The 24,484-nt window shown below is 45.3% G+C and overlaps 1 protein-coding gene across 9 annotated transcripts in view; it reads right to left on the bottom strand.

Moving 5' to 3' along the window:
- Positions 1-24,484, bottom strand: part of GULP1 (GULP PTB domain containing engulfment adaptor 1) — a 1,095,073-nt gene that overhangs the window by 366,601 nt on the left and 703,988 nt on the right. For all 9 annotated transcript variants that reach the window (XR_006391011.1, XM_044302630.1, XM_044302637.1 and 6 more), the window contains one exon: positions 13,687-13,779. Coding sequence is in view for 8 of the 9 variants with exons in the window: in XM_044302630.1 (XP_044158565.1) it covers positions 13,687-13,779 (93 nt within the window). In the remaining variant the exon portion in view is untranslated. The remainder of the gene's footprint in view (positions 1-13,686; positions 13,780-24,484) is intronic.

Raw genomic sequence — 24,484 nt, 5'->3', positions numbered from 1 at the left:
TTAATCTTGAAGAAGGTACCTGAAAGGAAGAGGAATCCTCCCTTACCTTTAATCATACAATTAATGAGCAGGAAGCACATGAATATCATGAGTTTGCTGAAAAAGCAGGTAAGTCAAATCATGTCCTCACTGACAGGTTGGAGGAAGCCTATGAAATAGGTCATACACACAACAGAGTGAGCATTCAAAGTAGAGACTTACAGGCAACTAAATACAAAGTTGCTGCAGAGATATGGATTAGTAGGGCGAGCCCTGAGAAAGTTTATCAGGTGCTATCCCACTATGTGATGTGTATTGAGAAGAGAAATACACAGTGAAATTCACAGTCTCACTGCTCACTCTGAGGAATTTTACTCTTTTAGAAATTAGAGTGATAATCTTTCTTTTTTTAAATAGAATCAATAAAGGTACATGTTTTAATAAATAAAAATAAAAGATAGCCAGTAGGTGATCCAAGTCACGCTTTGGTCTCCTTGACCTCTGAAACTTGCGTTATATGAAATAGGTCAACCTGAAGTTTTCCCAGGGTTTATGGAAATGGTCCAGCAACAAATCTCATTAGCTGATGGATGCTCCAATGACCCAGAGCGACAACAACTAAAGGAAGTTCTCTTAGAACTTAAGGATATCTTTGTGAAAGATTACCATGATTCTGGTCTGACTGACATACACATTGCCAGGATTCAGACTGATCCTGAGGCACCTCCCGTTTATATCAAGCAATATCGTCTTCCACTAGCTTGTTATGACTTGCTAGCGGAAATTATCCAAAATCTTAAAGGGAACCTGTCACCAGTTTTATGGTGTCCTAACTAAGGGCAACATAAATAAGTGACTGATTCTCTTAGCAAAATGCTGGGTCACTTTCTTTAATTGACCAATGGTCAATGGTGTTTATGTGCTGATCTTCATCAGCTCAATAAACGTGTATATATGTCTGGCTTACCCGTGCCAAATATAGACCAATGCTTGGTACAAATGAAAGGCGCCCAGGATCCACCTTAGATTGCACTCAGGGATATTGGACCATCAAAGTGAGTCCTGAAGACCAATACAAATTGGCCTTTACTTTTGGTAAAGAACAGTTTGCCTGTTCTTTACCACTCCGGTCATCACATGATCCATCACCATGGTAAAAGATTATGTGATGGATCATGTGATGACTGTGACGTCACCAAAGGTCCTTGTTGCTACACAGAGCTAAGATCAAGACAGAAGGAGATGCCGGGCTGCGCGAGCAAGTGGATTAAGGCGAGTTAAATTCTTTTTTATTTTTTTTTAACCCCTCCAGCGCTATTTTACTATGCATTCTGTATGCAGAATGCTATTACTTTCCCTTATAACCATGTTATAAGGGAAAATAATAATGATCGGGTCTCCATCCCGATCGTCTCCTAGCAACTGCACTTGCTTGCGGACGTTTGAGATTTTCACGCAACCCCATTCACTTCTATGGGGCCTGCGTTGCGTGAAAAACGCACAAAGAGGAGCATGCTGCGATTTTAACGCAACGCACAAGTGATGCGTGAAAATCACCGCTCATGTGAACAGCCCTATAGAAATGAATGGGTCAGGATTCAGTGCGGGTGGAATGCGTTCACTTCACGCATTGCACCCACGCGGAATACTCGCCCATGTGAAAGGGGCCTTAAAATTGCTATGGAGCACAATATAAAGGAATTTGTCATAGTTACTGATTCAAATTATGTCCGGAACAGTTTTGTAGAATTTATGCCCACATGGAAGAGGAATCACATGTTACGGTCCAATAACAAACCAGTGAAACACGCCAAGTTGTTTTGTGCCATAGACGAGCTGGTCCAATGTAAGGATCTAACCATTTATTGGAAAAAGACTAAAGGTCATTCCAAAACCCAAAATATAGATAAAGAGGGTAATGACCTAGCTGATAAACTGGCCAAACAAGGAGCCATAAATGGTGATCATGTGGATATAGATCATTTACTAGAGATGACTCCCATTGACGCTATCACTAGACAACAGGCTAGGGCCCAAACTGAAAATAGTGCAGTTCAATGGAGCCAAGAATCTTCTAGTGAGGATCTGATCAAAAGCCAGAAGGAAGCTCCTATATTGGGAATCGTCTATAAACATATTGAGGACCCTAATAATAATCCCATATCGGAGGATAATTATACCCAAAAGGAAGACCTCCGATTACTTATGAATACCAAATCCCAATTTAGTATTCAGGATGGGTTATTAATGAGAACATCTTAAAATGGTATTCAGCAGTGGGTAGTTCCTGATACATTTAGAGGTTTAATGTTACAGCATGCCCATGCCTACTGGCCTCAAATGTTAAAGGACCTCCAGAGTTATTTTCAAGGTTGTTTGGTATGTGCGCAATTTCAACCTCAAGGTCCTAAACATCATGCTCCACTTCAGAAGAAAGGTTTTTCATTACCCTGGTCTGACATCCAAATCGATTTTATTGGTCCTTTTACCCGGTCATCCCGAGGGAATAAATACATGTTTACTGTCACTTGCATATTTACAAAATGGGTAGTGTTTACCGGCCCGTAATAACACAGCCGAAACATGTGCCGCTTTGATGATTAAACATGTATTTTCCAGATTTGGAAAATAAGGATTGACTCAGACCGTGGATCACACTTTGTAAGTGAGGTGATGGCTAAGATGTAGAAGATCTTGGGTGTGAAAAGGAAATTGCATATTGCCTATCATCCCGCATCTAGTGGATCCGTTGAGTGCTATAACCAGTACATTGTTAACATCCTTAAGAAGTATGTTAAGGAGTCGGGTAAAGACTGGGACATAAGGTTACTGTTAGTGCTGATAGCTAGAGTTGAGCGGACACCTGGATGTTCGGGTTCGAGAAGTTCGGCCGAACTTCCCGGAAATGTTCGGGTTTGGGATCTGAACCCGATCCGAACTTCGTCCCGAACCCGAACCCCATTGAAGTCAATGGGGAACCGAACTTTTCGGCACTAAAAAGGCTGTAAAACAGCCCAGGAAAGGGCTAGAGGGCTGCAAAAGGCAGCAACATGTAGGTAAATCCCATGCAAACAAATGTGGATAGGGAAATGAATAAAAATAAAAATAAAATAAATAAAAATTAACCAATATAAATTAGAGAGAGGTCCCATAGCAGAGAATCTGGCTTCACGTCACCCACCACTGGAACAGTCCATTCTCAGATATTTAGGCCCCGGCACCCAGACAGAGGAGAGAGGTCCCGTAACAGAGACTCTGGCTTCATGTCAGCAGAGAATTAGTCTGCATGTCATAGCAGAGAATCAGGCTTCACGTCAGCCACCACTGCAACAGTCCATTGTCAGATATTTAGGCCCAGCACCCAGGCAGAGGAGAGAGGTCCCGTAACAGAGAATCTGGCTTCATGTCAGCAGAGAATCAGTCTGCATGTCATAGCAGAGAATCAGGCTTCACGTCAGCCACCACTGCAACAGTCCATTGGCATATATTTAGGCCCAGCACCCAGGCAGAGGAGAGAGTTCCCGTAACAGAGAATCTGGCTTCATGTCAGCAGAGAATCATTCTGCATGACATAGCAGAGAATCAGGCTTCACGTCAGCCACCACTGCAACAGTCCATTGTCATATATTTAGGCCCAGCGCACAGGCAGAGGAGAGAGGTCCCGTAACAGAGGATCTGGCTTCATGTCAGCAGAGAATCAGTCTGCATGTCATAGCAGAGAATCAGGCTTCACGTCAGCCACCACTGCAACAGTCCATTGTCATATATTTAGGCCCAGCGCACAGGCAGAGGAGAGAGGTCCCGTAACAGAGAATCTGGCTTCATGTCAGCAGAGAATTAGTCTGCATGTCATAGCAGAGAATCAGGCTTCACGTCACCCAACATTGGAACAGTCCATTGGCATATATTTAGGCCCCGGCACCCAGACAGAGGAGAGGTTCATTCAACTTTGGGTAGCCTCGCAATATAATGGTAAAATAAAAATAAAAATAGGATTGAATGAGTAAGTGCCCTGGTGTACAATAATATATGGTTAAGGGGAGGTAGTTAATGTCTAATCTGCACAAGGGTTGGACAGATCCTGTGGGATCCATGCCTGGTTCATTTTTATGAACGTCAGCTTGTCCACATTGGCTGTAGACAGGCGGCTGCGTTTGTCTGTAATGATGCCCCCTGCCGTGCTGAATACACGTTCAGACAAAACGCTGTCCACCAGGCAGGCCAGCACCTCCAAGGCATAAAAGGCTAGCTCTGGCCACGTGGACAATTTAGAGACCCAGAAGTTGAATGGGGCCGAACCATCAGTCAGTACGTGGAGGGGTGTGCACACGTACTGTTCCACCATGTTAGTGAAATGTTGCCTCCTGCTAACACGTTGCGTATCAGGTGGTGGTGCAGTTAGCTGTGGCGTGTTGACAAAACTTTTCCACATCTCTGCCATGCTAACCCTGCCCTCAGAGGAGCTGGCTGTGACACAGCTGCCTTGGCGACCTCTTGCTCCTCCTCTGCCTTGGCCTTGGGCTTCCACTTGTTCCCCTGTGACATTTGGGAATGCTCTCAGTAGCGCGTCTACCAACGTGCGCTTGTACTCGCGCATCTTCCTATCACGCTCCAGTGCAGGAAGTAAGGTGGGCACATTGTCTTTGTACCGTGGATCCAGCAGGGTGGCAACCCAGTAGTCCGCACACGTTAAAATGTGGGCAACTCTGCTGTCGTTGCGCAGGCACTGCAGCATGTAGTCGCTCATGTGTGCCAGGCTGCCCAGGGGTAAGGACAAGCTGTCCTCTGTGGGAGGCATATCGTCATCGTCCTGCCTTTCCCCCAGCCAAGCACCAGTGATGGGCCCGAGCTGCGTTGGATGCCACCCCGCTGTGACCATGCTTCATCCTCATCCTCCTCCACCTCCTCCTCATCCTCGTCCTCCTGTAGTGGGCCCTGGCTGGCCACATTTGTACCTGGCCTCTGCTGTTGCAAAAAACCTCCCTCTGAGTCACTTCGAAGAGACTGGCCTGAAAGTGCTAAAAATGACCCCTCTTCCTCCTCCTCCTCCTCCTCCTGGGCCACCTCCTCTTCCATCATCGCCCTAAGTGTTTTCTCAAGGAGACATAGAAGTGGTATTGTAACGCTGATAACGGCGTCATCGCCACTGGCCATGTTGGTGGAGTACTTGAAACAGCGCAACAGGGCACACAGGTCTCGCATGGAGGCCCAGTCATTGGTGGTGAAGTGGTGCTGTTCCGTAGTGCGACTGACCCGTGCGTGCTGCAGCTGAAACTCCACTATGGCCTGTTGCTGCTCGCACAGTCTGTCCAGCATGTGCAAGGTGGAGTTCCACCTGGTGGGCATGTCGCATATGAGGCGGTGAGCGGGAAGGCCGAAGTTACGCTGTAGCGCAGACAGGCGAGCAGCGGCAGGATGTGAATGCCGGAAGCACGAACAGACGGCCCGCACTTTATGCAGCAGCTCTGACATGTCGGGGTAGTTGTAAATGAACTTCTGCACCACCAAAGTCAGCACATGCGCCAAGCAAGGGATGTGTGTCAAACTGGCTAGTCCCAGAGCTGCAACGAGATTTCGCCCATTATCGCACACCACCAGGCCGGGCTTGACGCTCACCGGCAGCAACCACTCGTCGGTCTGTTGTCCTATACCCCGCCACAACTCCTGTGCGGTGTGGGGCCTGTCCCCCAAACATATGAGTTTCAGAATGGCCTGCTGACGTTTACCCCGGGCTGTGCTGAAGTTGGTGGTGAAGGTGTGTGGCTGATTAGCAGGTGGAAGAAGAGGAGAAGGAAGCTGAGTAGGAGGAGGTGGCAACAGGAGACAAAGAATGTTGCCCTGCGATCCTTGGCGGCGGAAGGACGTGCGCCAAACAGCTCTCCGCCTGGGGCCCAGCTGCCACTACATTTACCCAGTGTGCAGTTAGGGAGATATAGCGTCCCTGGCCGTGCTTACTGGTCCACGTATCTGTGGTCAGGTGGACCTTGCCACAGATGGCGTTGCGCAGTGCACACTTGATTTTATCGGATACTTGGTTGTGCAGGGAAGGCACGGCTCTCTTGGAGAAGTAGTGCCGGCTAGGAACAACATACTGTGGGACAGCAAGCGACATGAGCTGTTTGAAGCTGTCTGTGTCCACCAGCCTAAATGACAGCATTTCATAGGCCAGTAGTTTAGAAATGCTGGCATTCAGGGCCAGGGATCGAGGGTGGCTAGGTGGGAATTTACGCTTTCTCTCAAATGTTTGTGAGATGCCGTGTGACATGGTTGAGATGCTTGGTGACGGAGGTGGTGGTGTTGGTGGTACATTCCCTGTTTGCTGGGCGGCAGGTGCCAACGTTCCTCCAGAGGCAGAGGAAGAGGCCGAGGCAGCAGCAGCAGAAGAGGCCGAGGCGGCAGCAGCAGAAGAGGCCGAGGCGGCAGCAGCAGAAGAGGTAGCAGGGGGAGCCTGAGTGACTTCCTTGTTTTTAAGGTGTTTACTCCACTGCAGTTCATGCTTTGCATGCAGGTGCCTGGTCATGCAGGTTGTGCTAAGGTTCAGAACGTTAATCCCTCGCTTCAGGCTCTGATGGCACAGCGTGCAAACCACTCGGGTCTTGTCGTCAGCATATTGTTTGAAGAAGTGCCATGCCAGGGAACTCCTTGAAGCTGCCTTTGGGGTGCTCGGTCCCAGATGGCGGCGGTCAGTAGCAGGCGGAGTCTCTTGGTGGCGGGTGTTCTGCTTTTGCCCACTGTTCCCTCTTTTGCTACGCTGTTGGCTCGGTCTCACGACTGCCTCTTCCTCCGAACTGTGAAAGTCAGTGGCACGACCTTCATTCCTCATCAACAGGAAACATAAGTGGTTGTGCGTCAGTGCATTCTATGTCTTCCACCGCTGGGGAAGGGCTAGGTGGATGCCCTTGGGAAACCCTGCCAGCAGAGTCTTCAAACAGCATAAGAGACTGCTGCATAACTTGAGGCTCAGACAGTTTCCCTGATATGCATGGGGGTGATGTGACAGACTGATGGGGTTGGTTTTCAGGCGCCATCTGTGCGCTTTCTGCAGAAGACTGGGTGGGAGATAATGTGAACGTGCTGGATCCACTGTCGGCCACCCAATTGACTAATGCCTGTACCTGCTACCTTACCATCCTTAGAACGGCATTGGGCCCCACCATATATCGCTGTAAATTCTGGCGGCTACTGGGACCTGAGGTAGTTGGTACACTAGGACGTGTGGATGTGGCAGAATGGCCACGTCCTCTCCCAGCACCAGAGGGTCCACTAACACCACCATGTCCACGTCCGCGTCCCTTACTATATGTTCACCACAACAACAAAAATATTATTTGGCCCAATGTATTGAATTCAAATTCAGGCCATTTTTTACAGACACCTAACACTATCTGGCTATCTATTTAGGTACCGTATTACACTAATACAGGCACAGCAGTAACCACAGATTTAGCTGACTATGAATTTGAGGCCTATTATTTAGGCGCTGGGTGACAGGTATACGTTTTACGGACAGAATTAGACTGGGATATGCACAGTAGCGTTTGTGTGAAGTTATTGAGAATGACCCTATCAGCACCTTGATTCTGATATACCCTTTTAGGGATGTATTTAAAGTAGGCCTGATACAGCAGAAACCATTAAATTAGGAAATTGCTAAATTGGGAATTGTATTTCAACCCAGAACAAAAAATGTGCTTTGACGGACACTAAATAACTTGAAAAGCCACAACAGTACAGCAGTAACGACAGATTTAGCTGGATATAAATTTGAGGCCTAGTATTTAGGCGCTTGGTGACAGGTATAGATTTACTGACAGAATTAGACTTGGAAATGCACAGTAGCGTGTGTGTGAAGTTATTCAGAATGACCCTATGTGCACCTTGAATATTATATACCCTTTTAGGGATAGATTTCAAATAGCTCTGATACAGCAGAAACCACTAAATTAGGAAATTGCTAAATTGGGAATTGTATTTCAACCCAGAACAAAAAATGTGCTTTGACGGACACTAAATAACTTGACCAGCCACAACAGTACAGCAGTAACGACATATTTAGCTGGATATAAATTTGAGGCCTAGTATTTAGGCGCTGGGTGACAGGTATAGGTTTACTGACAGAATTAGACTTGGAAATGCACAGTAGCGTGTGTGTGAAGTTATTCAGAATGACCCTATGTGCACCTTGAATCTGATTTACCCTTTTAGGGATAGATTTAAAATAGCTCTGATACAGCAGAAACCACTAAATTAGGAAATTGCTAAATTGGGAATTGTATTTCAACCCAGAACAAAAACTGTGCTTTGACGGACACTAAATAAATTGACCAGCCACACCAGTAACGACAGATTTAGCTGGATATAAACTTGAGGCCTAGTATTTAAGCGCTGGGTGACAGGTATACGTTTACTGACACAATTAGACTGGGATATGGCCAAAAAATAACCACACTATTGATGGTTAAATGCACTTGGTGTGACAGCTTGACCAACCACACTACTGAGGGTTAAATGCACTTGGTGACAGGCGCAGCTTGCCCCTGATGTAGTATATGGCCAAAAAATAAACAGACTATTGCAGGTTAAATGCACTTGGTGTGACAGCTTGACCAACCACACTACTGAGGGTTAAATACACTTGGTGACAGGCGCAGCTTGCCCCTGATGTAGTATATGGCCAAAAAATAAACAGACTATTGCTGGTTAAATGCACTTGGTGTGACAGCTTCACCCTGATGTAGGATTTAGCCAAAAAACAACCACACCATTGAGGGTTAAATGCACTTGGTGACAGGCGCAGCTTGCCCCTGATGTAGTATATGGCCAAAAAATAAACAGACTATTGCTGGTTAAATGCACTTGGTGTGACAGTTTCACCCTGATTTTAGGATTTAGCCAAAAAACAACCACACCACTGAGGGTTAAATGCACTTGGTGACAGGCGCAGCTTGCCCCTGATGTAGTATATGGCCAAAAAATAAACAGACTATTGCTGGTTAAATGCACTTGGTGTGACAGTTTCACCCTGATGTAGGCTTTAGCCAAAAAACAACCACACCATTGAGGGTTAAATGCACTTGGTGGCAGCTTGTGCTGGCGCAACACAAGACACAAAATGGCCGCCGATCACCCCAGAAAAAAGTGACTGAAAAACGCTCTGGGCAGCCTAAAAACAGTGAGCAATTCAATAGCAGCAGTTCAATCATCCACAGCTGCAGATCGATCACTGGATGGAGTCTTTTGGAGGAGTTAATCAGCCTAATCTCGCCCTACTGTTGCAGCTGCAACCTCTCCCTATGCTGATCAGAGCAGAGTGACGGGCGGCACTATGTGATTTCAGCTTAAATAGAGGCTGGGTCACATGGTGCTCTGGCCAATCACAGCCATGCCAATAGTAGGCATGGCTGTGACGGCCTCTTGGGGCAAGTAGTATGACGCTTGTTGATTGGCTGCTTTGCAGCCTTTCAAAAAGCGCCAAGGAAGCGACGAACACCGAACCCGAACCCGGACTTTTACGAAGATGTCCGGGTTCGGGTCCGTGTCACGGACACCCCAAAATTCGGTACGAACCCGAACTATACAGTTCGGGTTCGCTCATCCCTACTCATGGCCATTAGAGCTACTCCTAGCACGGCTACACAGATGTGGCCTTTTGAGCTGATGATGGGGAGAAGAATGGTACTTCCTCAACATCTGTTGTAGCGCACATCAGATCATAACCTGATCAATGCAGCCACGACACATCAGTATGTGGAGGACCTTCGTAAGTATCTTTAACACGCGTTTGCTTTCACACAGAAGAATCTCGAGAAAGCTGCTGTAAGTAACAAAATGCATTATGATTTAAAGACTACTAAAAAGGAATATGAGGTAGGTGATAGAGTATATCGCTATAACTTTGCCCGGGATCGGGTTAAAGAAAGAAAATTTCTCCCATCATGGAGAGGTCATTATGACATTATCGATAAAATATCACCTGTAGTGTATAAAGTGAAAATTAATACCAAAGATGGTGTCATGGAGAAATGGGTTCATGTCAACCAACTGCAAGTGTGTCATCCTATATCACAGTTGAGAATATTAGAGGGTGAGGCTGAAAAAAAAAATTAACAAGGATGTTGATAAAATATGATAAATGATTGACACTATGATTTCTCTCAGCTTACAGATGGTTGGATTTTGAGAAGTATGAAACATCTATACTGAACCCAATTAGGAAAACTATAAATGTTAATTATTAAAGATTATGTATTTATATTCTTAATTTCTTTAATTTGAAATAGAAAGGGCAGAACAGAGACGTTGAGTTCCTGAAGTAATGATGAGTGCCAAGACTAGTGGATGGTATTAATCCTTGGAGACCAATTTCGGATGGAACTTATCATCGAGTCAGGACTATCGTCGGGAATTATGCTACAGGATTCTCCGGGATTCTTGTTGGTGGAAAAGAATTTTTTTAATGGTGGTGGCTACTACAACTTCAGCAGTTAATTTGGTTTCCGTCAAGCCTTTGCAAGCTGAAGTGGGAAATTTGAAGAAACATATTGAACTCCTCTATCAGGAGATATAGTTTTAAAAGACAAACATGGAAAAATGAATGGACGTTGTTAATAATATTATTGTGACCTCAAATCTTCATTATGAATTAATTTCACATTGTACCAAGTTACATCAGAATCATGAACGATTTAAATATGAACTTTTATTTATAAAAGTTGCCATTATGTTCCACACATTATCATTTTTGAATGAAGTACAAAGCGGAATAGGTGACTTAATTCAGGGTCGTGTGCCATTATATTTTGTTTCGCGGGATGTTATAAAGAAAATGTTTAATGAATTAAGTTAAGAAGCCATGGAGGAATTTGACATTAATTTATCCTTTGATAAAGTGCATTACCATTATATATTGATCTCGAAAGAATGGAGATTTTTTATTTCATTATTAATACCGGTTGTAGATGATAAAAACATATTCCAGATGAAATACATTCATAACGTAGGGACATATCAAAATGATTTGCATCTGAAAATACAAAATCCGGAAATAATTTCTTATCGAATGTCCGAACCTGAGGTGTTTTCCATACCTATGTTAAATGAATGTGTAAAATTGAAAGATAATAATTTTCTATGTGATGGAAAGCCCGTTGTGTATGATGCATCACAAACATTATGTGGGTTAGATTATGTAAAATATGGATCTGAGAAATGTAAAGCAACCATTAGTAAAACTGAGGGAAAGAGTACACGAGCCATTTTAGTGGGAAACAAGTGGCTAGTAAGTACCAATGAAAAGGAAGCTAATGTGTATTATAAGGAAATAATCAAGAATAGAAACATTTTATTACCTACTTCAGTCATTCTCGTTCAAGCATCAAAGAATGCTAAGGTAGTTATTGGGGACGTTACCCTTTATCCTGTAGGTAATGATGTATGGGAAAGTGAGGTTTTGATTGTAGATGCTTTTCAGGGAAAATAAATATCCATTAATCCAGATTTAAAGTTTCTACTGGATAATAAACCTAACCATACAATATAATTTTTGGTAAAGAAAGATAATGTAACAAATAAATTTAAAATATTCATTGCAAGATCAAATATTAGCCTCGAATTTAAAATTTAACTTAGTCAAAATAATGATACATGTGTTTGCAATAGGATGGTTCATTTGGTTGATCATTTTATCTAGAAAGATCTACCAATTAAATCCTAAGAGGAACAAAATTATTTCTTCATCAGAATGCATAGAAAGGGGGCAATCTATTCCAACATAAGATATATACTTTAATGGACACTAAAAAGTCTTCTAACCTCTTTTCCGGTTATGTCCAGTACCGACTGGAATAATGGACTTAGAATCACTAACCAAAGATTAGATTTATGTAAAGACTTTTGTTTATAAAACTTAGGAGGGTTTACATAGTCTGTTTTTTGTAGGAAGAGGCTTAGACAGATTCAATAAAGATATTGACGCAGATAAGATATTTAGAAATCAGTTGAGGAAAATTGGATTCAGGGAATAGAAAGAGATTAATGTTATTTGTGATTAACCCATATTAGTGAATTCAGATTTTCTATAATTGATTTAAATTTAAATATGTGTGATATATATATATATATATATATATATATATATGTGGTCCTTATAGATATATTCAATTTTAAGGTATGAATTAAGGTAGTTATTCCAATGTAATTCCAAAATACATGACTGAAACTAGCACAAGTTAATAATCTCTATTTCCTTAAGGATTTCTTGAATGGAGAGATGTAGACCCAGGTGTTAAAAGCAAATACTGAGTCTTCCCCAGAACAATGACCTGCGTGTGGTAATGTGTATCTTGAATTAATTAGGTCTGGTCAGAAGATTAAGAGGAAGACTAGATGTCTGCCTAAATGCAAAAGTCATTGTTTATTTTAGATCTCCTCAAGGTTTTATCTAAGGCTACTTTCACATTAGCGTTTGGGGCTCCGCTTGTGAGTTCCGTTTGAAGGCTCTCACAAGCGGCCCCGAACGCATCCGTACTGCCCTAATGCATTCTGAGTGGATGCGGATCTGCTCAGAGTGCATCAGTCTGGCAGCGTTTGGCCTCCGCTCCGCTCAGCAGGCGGACACCAGTTCGGGTGTCCGCCTGGCTGTGCGGAGGCAAACGGATCCGTCCAGACTTACAATGTAAGTCAATGGGGAAGGATCCGTTTGAAGTTGACACAATATGGCTCAATTTTCAAACGGATCAGTCCCCCATTGACTTTCAATGTAAAGTCTGGATGGATCCGTCTGAAGCTACTTTCACACTTAGAATTTTTTCTAAAATATAATGCAGACGGATCCGTTCTGAACGGATCCCATCGTCTGCATTATATGAGCGCAAGTGTGAAAGTAGCCTAAAACAGTATCATTCCAAAGGGTTCACATACCTTTTCTTGCAACTGTATATAACACCCATGCTTTAATGAACTTTATAGAAAGTATGTTACTGGTATATAACACCCCTGGTTCAATCACTTTTTGGGGGGCAACTGGTATATCACACCAGTAGAAATCATTTGTTCCAATAGTGTTTGTCTCTCTGTGTAGCTGTGGTAACGCAGCAAAACAGCAAACAAATTCTGCACTACCCAAATGCACTATATAGAAAGTATATTATTGGTATATATAGCACCCCTGCTTTAATCACTTTTGGGGGGGGGGGGGGGCAACTGGTATATCACACCAGTAAAAATTATTTGCTCCAATAGCAAGGCCATCTCTATTTGCACATACTCTACCCACACTGACCTCAACGTGTTACTGACTATGAGTACTCCAAGAGGTACCAACATGTCCCTTTACCTCAATTCTATATTATTTTTCTCTGAACATAGATTCATATTACCTTTCTTTTTTAGCTTAGAGATAGCACATTGTGTTTATCAAGGGGGGTAGAGGTTTCCTGAGTCAACCCCTTCAAGCTCCTATCAAGACTTGAAGAAGGCACTACATTGAAAAAGGAGAAATATGTGAACCCCCCTCCCCACCTTTATGTTACAGACTTAATTATAAAGTGTAGGACAGGTGCTTCCTCTGCAGCAGAATCAATGTTTTTTCTAATAACTACCATGTAGTCCGTTTTTCTATATTTCTTGACTAAACACTCTTATTTTAGTATTAAAAAAGTATGTCAGATATATATAGAAAAATAAGTGCAAGCAATATGTATTCCTTACAGGTGAGGAGCCTGGGTCACTTATTCTTAATTGTTTCTCCAAATCTCTGACTTTATATTTTAATTCTGTATTTTCAGTCTCTAGTTCCTGAATCTGCAATATAAGCACATACAACATTAAAAAACAAAACAATCCATAATTTCATCCTGTAGGATTAATTCACTATATAATTAACTTAACACCATTATTGAAATATTTATTAGAATCTCAATGAAGAAATTATAAAATTCATGGTAGTCAATGGCCCATATTTCACCTTCAAACCTGGACCTTACCTGACCCTCACGCCACATATAAAAAGAATTGACACACATGCCTTTAAACTTCATTACTACAGTATATGGGGGTTGCAGAAATAGCTGAGCCTTTCCATGGTTTAATTAAATGGGGCCTTTCATGTATCTATATGATAGGACTGGGCAGAACTTGTAGGTAATGCAAAACATTTACTGAACAACACAAAGCTGGTCGAGGTCCCAGGAAAAGGTACTCTATACCAGTCCTGATGAAAATCTGACTACTTAAATACTAAGTATAAGGGTTCATGCACATGAACATATTTTGTTGCATTTCCGTTCAAATGCGGGAACCATTCACTTCAATGGAGCTTAAAAAAAATGTGCATTCCGTTTCCATATGTCTGCATGTCTATTCTGCGATAAAACATCTCCTATTCTAGTCCATTTTGCGGACAAGGACATTCGTGGCTACAATGGATTTGCAAAAAAAAAAAATGGATGCCACACGGACATCACATGAATGTTATCCAATAATTTTGCTGATCCGTGTTTTTTGGATGGCAAAATACATACGGTCATTTGCATGAGCCCTAAGTCTAAAGAAATGCATAATCATTTGTTGAAAAAAATCTAATATATAAAGCTGAGTGTATGTGTGTGTATGTCCGCTAAAGGAATCCGTACCGTCGCATTTACAGTCACGGAATTTGGCACACAGGTACATCAGGTGTCTGGGAAGGCTTTAGACCAGGTCTTAGCTCTCTAGGATGTACCGTACCTGAGATAATGCATCAGCCAATAGAAGCTCGCAGGTCCTCCAGCCTCCACATACAGTTTTACTGCAGGTTTCCATAACAACCCAGCCATTTATCTTCACTGCTGTAGGTCAGCTTTAAAGGAAATCTGTCACAAGGATAATTGCTATTGAAGTAAAGCCATGGCCTAATAGCACATAGTACCTTATTTTAAAATGTGCCTTTGTTCCAGCAATAGATGTTTTTATCCTCTGAAAATCCTGTTTATTTGGTATGCAAATTTGCCAGTAAGGTACCCAGAGGTGCGTCACTCTTGCAGAAAGGAGCCCAGACATGCCTCCTGCCTCAATGTGTCCACCCTCAAAAGACTTAAAACCAGCAGAGGTGGGAAGGAGGGTGACTGTTAGGCTCCATTCAGACGTCCGTAGTGCATTGCGGATCCGCAATACACCCGGCCAGCACCCCCATAGAAATACCTATTCTTATCCGCAATTGCGAACAAGAATAGGACATGCTCTCTTTTTTTCCGGAGCTGCGGACCGGAAGATTGGGGCCGTGCTCAGGAAATATGGATGTGGACAGCACACTGTGTGCAGTCCGCATCTCTTCCGGCACCATAGAGAATGAATGGGTACGCACCCGTTCCGCATAATTGCGGAACGGATGCGGACCCATTCTACGGACGTGTGAATGGACCCTTAGAGTGATCTGTTCAAAAGGACACGCCCCAGATACGGTTAGGCCACGCCACCTCCCACTCCTCAGCCGACTGAGATTGAAAAAATGAAGTTAAAAATCAACTTCTAGGTCCTGCTAAGCCACGCTCACATCTGGTTAGGCCACACCCGTCCACTCCTCAGCCGACAGGGATTAAAAAAAATTAAGGTAAAAATCTCCTGTCAGCTGCAGAGGTGGGAGGGAGGGTGACTTTGACCCTGCAGATCACACTCAGACAGTATAGTGCTGCTGTCTTAGAGTGAGCTGTTCAAAAGGACACGCCCCCAATCCAGTAAAGGCCACTGTTAAGGGGGAGGGCCCCTGTGGAGGTCACCGTCAAGGGGGTGGTATGCTCTGAAAGTTACTGTTAAAGGGGAAGGCTGCTAAAAAAAGGTCAAAGATAAGGGGCACTGTTGGGGGTCAGTATTAAGGGGAGGGCGGCTGAGGAGGTCACTGTTTTGGGGGTGGGGTACTGTAGATGTCACTGATATAGTGGATAGTGTTGATATCTTTTAACAACACACACAAACATTAAATGAAATAGATTAAATATACCCAAGCGAAGCCGGGTCCTTCAGCTAGTCTAATATATAAAGCTAAGTGTATGTGTGTGTGTGTGTGTGTGTGTATGTCCGCTAAAGAAATCCGCACAGTCGCTTTTGCAATCACGAAGTTTGGCACACAGGTACATCAGGTGTCCGGGAAGGTTTTAGACCAGGTCTCAGCTCTCTACGGTGTACCCTTCCTGAGATATTCCCCCAAAAATGGATTTGCCAATAGAAGCTTGGTCACATGACCCTTATCAGCCAATAGAAGCTTTCAGGCCCTACAGTCTCTACACACACACAGTTTTACTCCAGGTTTCCATAACAACCCAGCCATTTTTCTTCACTGCTGTAGTAGAGCTTTAAGGGAAATCTGTCACTAGGATAATCGCTATTGAAGTAAAGCCATGGCCTAATAGCACTTAGTACCTTATTTCAAGATGTGCCTTTGTTCCAGCAATAGATGATTTTATCCTCTGAAAATCCAGATTATTTGGTATGCAAATTGGCTAGTAAGGTACCCAGAGGGGCGTCACTCTTAAAGGAAGAAGCCCAGACACGCCTCCTGCCACAATGTGTCCACCCACAAAAGACTTAAAACTCTGCCCCCAGGTCCATGCACCTGATCCGTTTAGGCAACGCCCCCTCCCACTCCTGAGCCTATGGGGATTGAAAAAATGAAGGTAAAAATCAACTTCTGTCAACTGAAGGGGAGGGAGGGAGGTTCACTTTCTCCCTGCAGCTTACACTCAGACAGAACAGTGCTGCTATATTACAGTGAGCTTTTCAAAAGGAAACGTCCCTGATTCAGTAAAGGCCACTGTTAAGTGGACGGGCCCCTGTGAAAGTCACTGTTAAAGGGGAAGACTGCTATAAAGGTCAAAGTTAAGGGGGTGGACTGCTGTGGAGGTCCAATTTTAAGGGATAGGAGGGCACTGTGGGGGGGTCAGTGTTAAGGGGAGGGGGGCTGTGGAGGTCACTGTTTTGGGGGCGGGGTACTGTAGATGTCACTGTTATAGTGGATAGTGTTGATATCTTTTAATGACACACACAAACATTAAATGAAATAGATTAAATATACCCGAGCGAAGCCGGGTCCTTCAGCTAGTTTCATATATTGATGTGTTTTCCAGAATACCTGCTTTCACACAGTTTCAATGACCATCTTCCCAAGAAAAAGTCACTCTGCAGTTTTTTGGGTATATAAGAGCATGACATTGAATCTTAGAGATGGCCTTGCAGTTCGCCCGGCGGTCGTTTCGCGGCAAACATTGCTCATTCCCGATTTTCCGAACATGCGAACAAATGCCATATTTTTTTTGCATAGCGCCGAACTTTGACCCATGACACATCCATCAGGTGGGACAGGACAGCCAATTGAGACTTTTTAGCACATGGACACACCCCCAACCCTATAACAGAACCCAATCTGGCAGCCATTTTACATTATGTGTTTTGCCAGTGTAGGGAGAAGTTGCATTTTGGAGCAGGGACAGTTAGGGATACCAAACGCTAGCTAATATGGCCACAAAAATCCTTTTAAGAACTGGTATAGATGTGCTATTGATAGGTGTGATATAGAGGGGTGTGATATACTTATAATATGTGTTCTAACATAGAAATTATATTATAGTGCATTTGTATTGTGTAGCAGTTCTGCTGCGATACCGCAGCTAGATAGAGGGACAAACGCTATTGGAGTAACTAATTGCAACAGATGTGATATTGTCACCACCAGACATCTGAGAAGCTCTGACAGATGTTCTTCAGAACCTCCTCCTTGAGGTTCCTTTTGTTTTGCTTTCGTTTTCTCATCTCGTTAGCCTCTCTCAGCTGTCATGTAGTTGCACTGATTGCATCCCTTTAAATCCCTTCCCATACTGCATCACTTTGCGGTTTATACAACTTCCTGGAGTGTGTGCATGCTGGATGCTACTACTGAGTCTTCTACAGATAAGTTTTGTTCATTCATTTGTGTTTTCCTGTTTGCTGGATCCCAGGTGACCCTGACTCCCTCCGTATCAAGTGTAGGGAGCCGGTGGTCGTGTCCCCTTACTATTATTGGGTGTTCAGGTGTTATACAGTCGAGGAACGAGGATATGCGATCATCTACCATTGAGATTTTTGCATAGGCTGAGCAGTTAGGGAGAGAGCCAGGTCTGTTGCAGGGCTCTCCCTTTGGTTCCTTAGTTTTGGATCCAGTCAGTTGGATCTTCATTTTGTGTCTTATAGTTTTCTGTACACCTTCCATGACAGATATACCTGTTGCTCCAAAAAAAAATAAAAAATACTTGAGGACTGCAATACACCTTCTTTCACAAAATCCTGATTGAGGGGTGCTATATACCTGTTTCCGCCAAATAATGATTGAGGGGTGGTATATACCCATTTTCACCAAATACTGATTGAGGGGTGGTATATACCCGTTTTCGCCAAATACTGATTGAGGGGTGTCATATACCTTCTTCCACTAAATACTGATTGATGGGTGCTATTGCTATATACCTTCTTCCACCAAATACTGATTGAGCGCTGCAATACACCTGTTTCCACAAAATTATGATTGAGGGGTGCCATATACCTGTTTCCACCAAACACTGATTGAGGGGTGCCATATACCTTTTTCCGACAAATACTGATTGAGGCGTGCTATATACCTGTTTCTGCCAAATACTAATTGAGGGGTGCTATATACCTGTTTCTGCCAAATACTGATTAAGGGGTGCCATATACCTTCTTCCACAAAATACTAATTGAGGGGTGCTATATGCCTGTTTCCACCAAATACTGATTGAGGGGTGCCATATACCTTCTGCTACAAAATACTGATTGATGGGTGCTATTGCTATATACCTTTTTCCACCAAATACTGATTGAGGCCTGTGATATACCTTCTTTCACAAATACTGCTCTTCTCTACGGACTTAGGCAGAGGGTCATTAAGAAAATGACAGGCAGAGTAAGAGGCAGACTGTTCCGCAGGGATGGTAGGGGTCGGGCTGGTGCACCAGGCTGGAGCCTAAGTGGAAAGTTGGAAAAGGCACGTGCGATAACTTCAAAGGGTGCACCAGAGTTGGTTGAGTGGCTCACTCAGCCTTCTGCTTCTGCACCCTGCTTATCCTCTGTATCTTGACTCTACTCACTCTCTTCTGTGTTCACCCCCAAAGACACCACCACCATAGGCCCTTCACTTGAGTCACAGGAATTATTTTCCCATCCCTTCCCAGACCTTACCGATGCGCAGCCATTCTTGGCATCAGACGAGGAAGAGGAGGTAGCAACGGCCGACACCCAGCGGTCTGACGACAGTACCCAGATCGGCCCAAGGAGGGTGGTCCCCGCTGTTGCTGCCTACTCCGAGATCTCGAATGTCAGTGGTGGTGAAGGCAACAATGATGACGTGTCGATAGACATCATATGGGTGCCCACAAGAGAGGAAGATGAGAGGAGTTCAGAGGGAGAGATGGAGCAGCAATCTGATGAGCGCTCTGAAACAGGGCTAAATGACACACGTGCCGTGCATGGCACATGTCCTGAACTTAGTCGTGCTTCGATTCGTTGCCAAATAGCCCGGGTCTGGGATGTCTTGGGGCAGGCCAGGAAAATCTCTGGCCATTTTAGAACATCTTACAAGGCCATGGCTCGCCTTGCTGACGTTCAGTGGCGACACCACCTACTCGTCAGATGTCTGATTTGTGACTGCCCGACGCGCTGGAACTCCACCTTGTATATGCTTGATAGGCTATTCTAGCAGAAATGTGCCGTTAACGACTACCTGTACAAACTCTGTGGCAGGACAGGTTCTGGGGAGCTTGGTTTTGTTTACCGCGCCAGTGGCTCCTCATGCGCGACGCATGCAGACTTCTGCGGCCATTTGATGAGATCACCAAACTGGTCAGTAGCAGCCAGGGAGCCATCAGTGACATCGTACCTTACGACTTCTTTCTGGAGTGTGCATTGCGTAGTGTCATTAATCAAACCGTTGAGAAGTAGGAGCTGGAAGATGAAGAAGTCACAATGCTGAATAAATTCCCGGGGGGGGGGGGGGGGGGGGGCTACTCCATCTGAGAAGAGTCTGCAGGAGTCTGAAGAGGAGTCAAAGGAGGATGGTGGCTAGGAGGAGGAGCAAGAAGAGCAGGCTTTAAACTTTTTGGGGATCCCTGGTGTTGTCCGTGACTGGGGGGAGGAGACCGGTGAAATTCTCCTGGGCCATGAGCAGGAGCCAGGGCTCTCCACCACTTACAATTTAGTGCAAATGGGGGCCTTCATACTCCAGTGTTTGAAGAGGGACCCCCGTATAAAAAGCATAAAGGTCAAGGACCTGTACTGGGTGGCAACGTACTTAGACCCCCCAGTACAAAAACAAAATGGCGGACATGTTACCAGCATCACAGAAGGCTGTCAGAATGCAGCATTTTCAGTCCTTGCTGTGAGAGATGTTGCATTCTGTTGTTGCGGGCACTGGCAGAGGAATTTCTACCCACAGCGAAACAGGTGCCGGTACCAATCCTATTGTGCCTGCAAAAAGAGGGTGGTTTGAAGATGTGTTGGTCACTTCGGATATGAAATCATTCTTGCAGCCAACCAATTGACAGCCACCCTCCGGATCCAGCCTTAGGGAACGCCTAGACCGACAGGTGTCTGACTATATAGGGTTAACGGCCGATGTTGTGAGAAGCAAGAAACCCCCTGACTACTGGGTGTGCAGGCTTGACCTGTGGCCAGAGCTGGCACAATTTGCCATGGAACTCTTGGCTTGCCCCTCGTCGAGTGTCATATCCGAAAGGACATTAGAGCAGCAGGGGGGGATCGTGACCGATAAGTGTAGTGTCCCACTAGGTAAAGGTGGGCACTGCACAGGTTAATGTGTTGCATTGCATTAAATGTCATGTGCATGTTTTTCCCTGTATTATCTGGGTGTCAGGCCTGGGGTGTAGTTTAGCCTCCCAGACGTTAGAGGGAGCTTGAGGGCCCTAGTTGCATATAGGAAGGCCCAGACAGGGAAGTGTTAGTTCATTTCAGGGGACTAGAGGAGTCACCTCGTCCACCTGAAGCTCCTGAAGCTAGGATCAGCTCAGTAGAGATACCCCAGTTGCAGGAACCAACCTCCTGGGAGAAACCTACAGTTATCCACCTGATAGGAAGAGGCGACCCAGGGTAAGCCAAGTGACCCTGATGGGCAGAAGACATTAGAAAGCATAGCAAGAAGTATAATACCTGAGGAGGAAAGTAACCAGGGATTTAAGCCACTCATTTAGGCATCCGGGCCTTGGGAGATATAAAGCCAGAGCAGGAGTTCTAGAAGGGACACTGTACATTGATTCTGAGAAAGGTACAACCTGCTGCTGAGTGCTTGTGGAATTTACCCTCAGCGTATCTTGCATGACTATTGCCTGCCATATTGTGAATAAGCCCCTTTGTGGAACTGTAATCTGAAGACTGTGCTACACCTGCTGTACAAAGTTGGATTGTTCAGTAAAGTTACGTTTTGGTTCACTATATACTTGTGTGCCTTCATCATTCCAACCACCAACCGGCGTGCCACCGTCCAAAGGCACTGGCGTCACGAATACCACAGGGACCTTGCCCCAGGCACACAAAATACCTGTAACATCCAGGGCACCTCAACTACCATCAGGCCTGGTCCCTATCTACAGAGCGTGCCCCAGAGGAACTGTGTCTACCTCTCCTTCACTGCCACGCGCCTGCCCAGGGTTCTTCAAATATAGTGAGTACCCTCGATTGCCCATAACTGTGACCTCACTTCGTCATACCCTGCAGGTCTGGCGTGTTGCATAAATTGGCGTCACGAACAGGATCCGAATATTCCTGCGCCATAGCGGATTTAAAAACGGTGTGCTAAAAATTGTCTTAAAGTGACATGCCCCAATTGTTTTATTGAAAATTGCTGGGCCAAAGTGAACTGTAATAATTGCGGTGTGAAGATTGTGCTATATGGACTGTTTTCTGCTTATTTGAGTCACCGCTTGCTGTCAGTGAATAGACAGCCATATTGCCTATTTAACCTGATTGGATTACAAGTGCGCCTCGTGGAGCTGTTTGGCGCGAAAAAGAGGACTTTGGCGTGAAAAGAATCAGGCGGAGCCATCGCCCAACCAACCAGGAAGAAGAACCCCGCCTACCTGAGTCCCGGAGCTACGAGAGGCCGCGCCCACCTGCTGACGCAGTACACAGGACGTCCCGACACCCGGAGCTGCGCATCTCGCGAGACTTGGAGCGAGCACCACCGGAGTGAGTACCAACTTTAAAAACTTTTACCGGATTCTCCGCTTACCTGTCCGGAAGCTCCCCGACCCCTGCCAAGGCACCGGAGGGATCCACGCTAGTCGTGAAAGACTTGTCTGAAAAAAAAAAAAGTTAAAGTTACTGCCATAGCCGCTCCGGTCCGCTCCGCTACATTTAAAGGGCCATACCCACCTAGCAACGCCATGTCCGCGGTCGAGGAAATCGCACAGGCAGCCCCAGTCGTGCCTGCTGAAGTACCCGCAGCCGACTCTGGGCCCCCTGCCGCCGCGGCACCGCCAAGCCTGATGCCGCTAACCATGCCGTATTATTTCAGGGCCCCCTGGTTCCCACGTTATTCAGGGGAAGCCCACAAGTTAAAAGACTTCAGGGAACAGTTACTGGCCTTGTTCCGGCTTTATCCCATAAATGCTGAGCAGCAAATGGAGATCCTCTTAGCTCAGTTAGAAGGGGCCGCCCGCAGGGAAGTAATGTCATGGCCCCGTTCTGAGAAAAATAGCCTGGAACAGATCTTTGGACGTTTGGGCACCACATTTGAAGCCAGAACGGTGTCAGAAGTTAAAATGCGTTTCTTCAGCAGAAAGCAGCAGCCTGGAGAGTCGCTCCGTGATTTTGCCCTGTCCTTACAGGAGACGCTGAGAGCTGTAGTCCAAGTGGATCCTAAAGAAGCTGAGGACCAGAACCGGACTCTTAGAGAGCAATTCATTGCAGGCATAAGTACTGAACATTTAAAGGGCCAGCTACGGATGTTGTCAGCTCAACACCCTCACTGTACATTCTTGGATTTTAAAGAATTGGCCATCAGCATACTGGGCCAGAACCCTGCTCCAGGGCCAGCAGCCTTCCCTGAACCCCAGGCTTGTCAGCCAAAGACTATTAATGTGGGGTCTGCAGGAGTCGGTCAAGCCACCCAAGCTCCAGTCACAGATGTAGTGGCAGCACTAATGGAACAAGTGAACTATCTTACTCTAAGTCTAGAGAAGGTGTGCAAAAAGATAGAGGAGTGGGAGAGACCATTGTTACTAGAAGATAAAGATCCTCTTCCTCCCACCTGCATATGGAGATGTGTATCCAAAAGAGCCTGATTGGCGCACTGAAGTACCGGCCCAGAAGTAGAAAACAGCCTGTCTGCCATCATTGCAAGAAATATGGACATAACGAATCCATGTGCTGGCAGTTAAACGAGTAACCCCTGAGGCAGAGGACCGCCCCTCGGGAGGTAGAACAGAAGGTCCAAAGGATCCAAACTGGATGCCTAAGTATGTCGGGTCCCGTCCGAAAATTAATATATGTATCAACGGGATACCCTTTGAAGCCCTGTTGGACACTGGGTCACAGGTCACCACCATTCAACGGCCTGCCTTTGACAAGTTCTGGGATCCAAGTCTCCTCACCCAGCCACCAGAGTCCTGGCTAGATATTATCGCTAGTAACGGTAAGCCAGTGAAAGTGCATGGGTATTGGGAACCTACTCTTCAGGTGGGAGAAGCCACCCTGCCACAGCAAGGCGTGATTGTGGTACAAGCCGGAGGTAAAGGAGGATACCCCGTGATCTTAGGGACTAATGTTCTTAAAAATTGTTACTCCGAAGTGCTTGAAGCATTGAACCAAACCATATCATCCACCTCACCTGCTTCCAGAAGAGTTATTCAGAAAACTATTAGTGTGCTGTGCGCTCAACAAAGGTTCGCCAACAAGAAAGGAGAAATTTGCATTGTCCGGATCCGGGATAACCGGCCGGTGGTTTTGCCTCCAAATTCCCAGATCATCCTGTGGTGCCGTGCTGTATTAGGGATCCAGGGCCAGGACTATCAAGCCCTAGTGGAGCCTATTCCTATTAAGGATCATCCTTTCGTACGGACAGCCAAGAGCATGGTGACCGTGTCCCAAGGTAAAGTGCCTGTTTAATCAACTTTGGTGATCATCCCGTTACCCTCTTTAAACACTGCCCCGTTGCTCAGCTCTTACAGGTGTTTTTCCAGGATGTGATCCGTCTGCCTGCCGCGGAGGCGTTCCAGACCGCGCAGAACAGCAGCACCCCTACGGCATCCTGGTGGGAAGAACTACATGTGGGGAACTAATCCACCCCAAAGGAGCAAATAGAGGGGGTCCTGAAGCTGGTGAAGGAGCACCACCAGGCTTTCAGCAAACACTCCACAGACTATGGAGAGGTCAGTGTGATCAAACATACCATACCCACTGGCTCTCACCCTCCTATTAAGGAGAGGCACAGACCCATACCACCTACTACCTATCAGTCTGTGAAAGAGATGATACA

The sequence above is a fragment of the Bufo gargarizans genome, chromosome 8, assembly GCF_014858855.1.
Source record: "Bufo gargarizans isolate SCDJY-AF-19 chromosome 8, ASM1485885v1, whole genome shotgun sequence".
In the NCBI taxonomy this organism is placed as follows: Eukaryota; Metazoa; Chordata; class Amphibia; order Anura; family Bufonidae; genus Bufo; species Bufo gargarizans.
The sequence above is the reverse complement of the archived record's forward strand: the minus strand, read 5'-3'. Positions and strand labels throughout refer to the sequence as shown.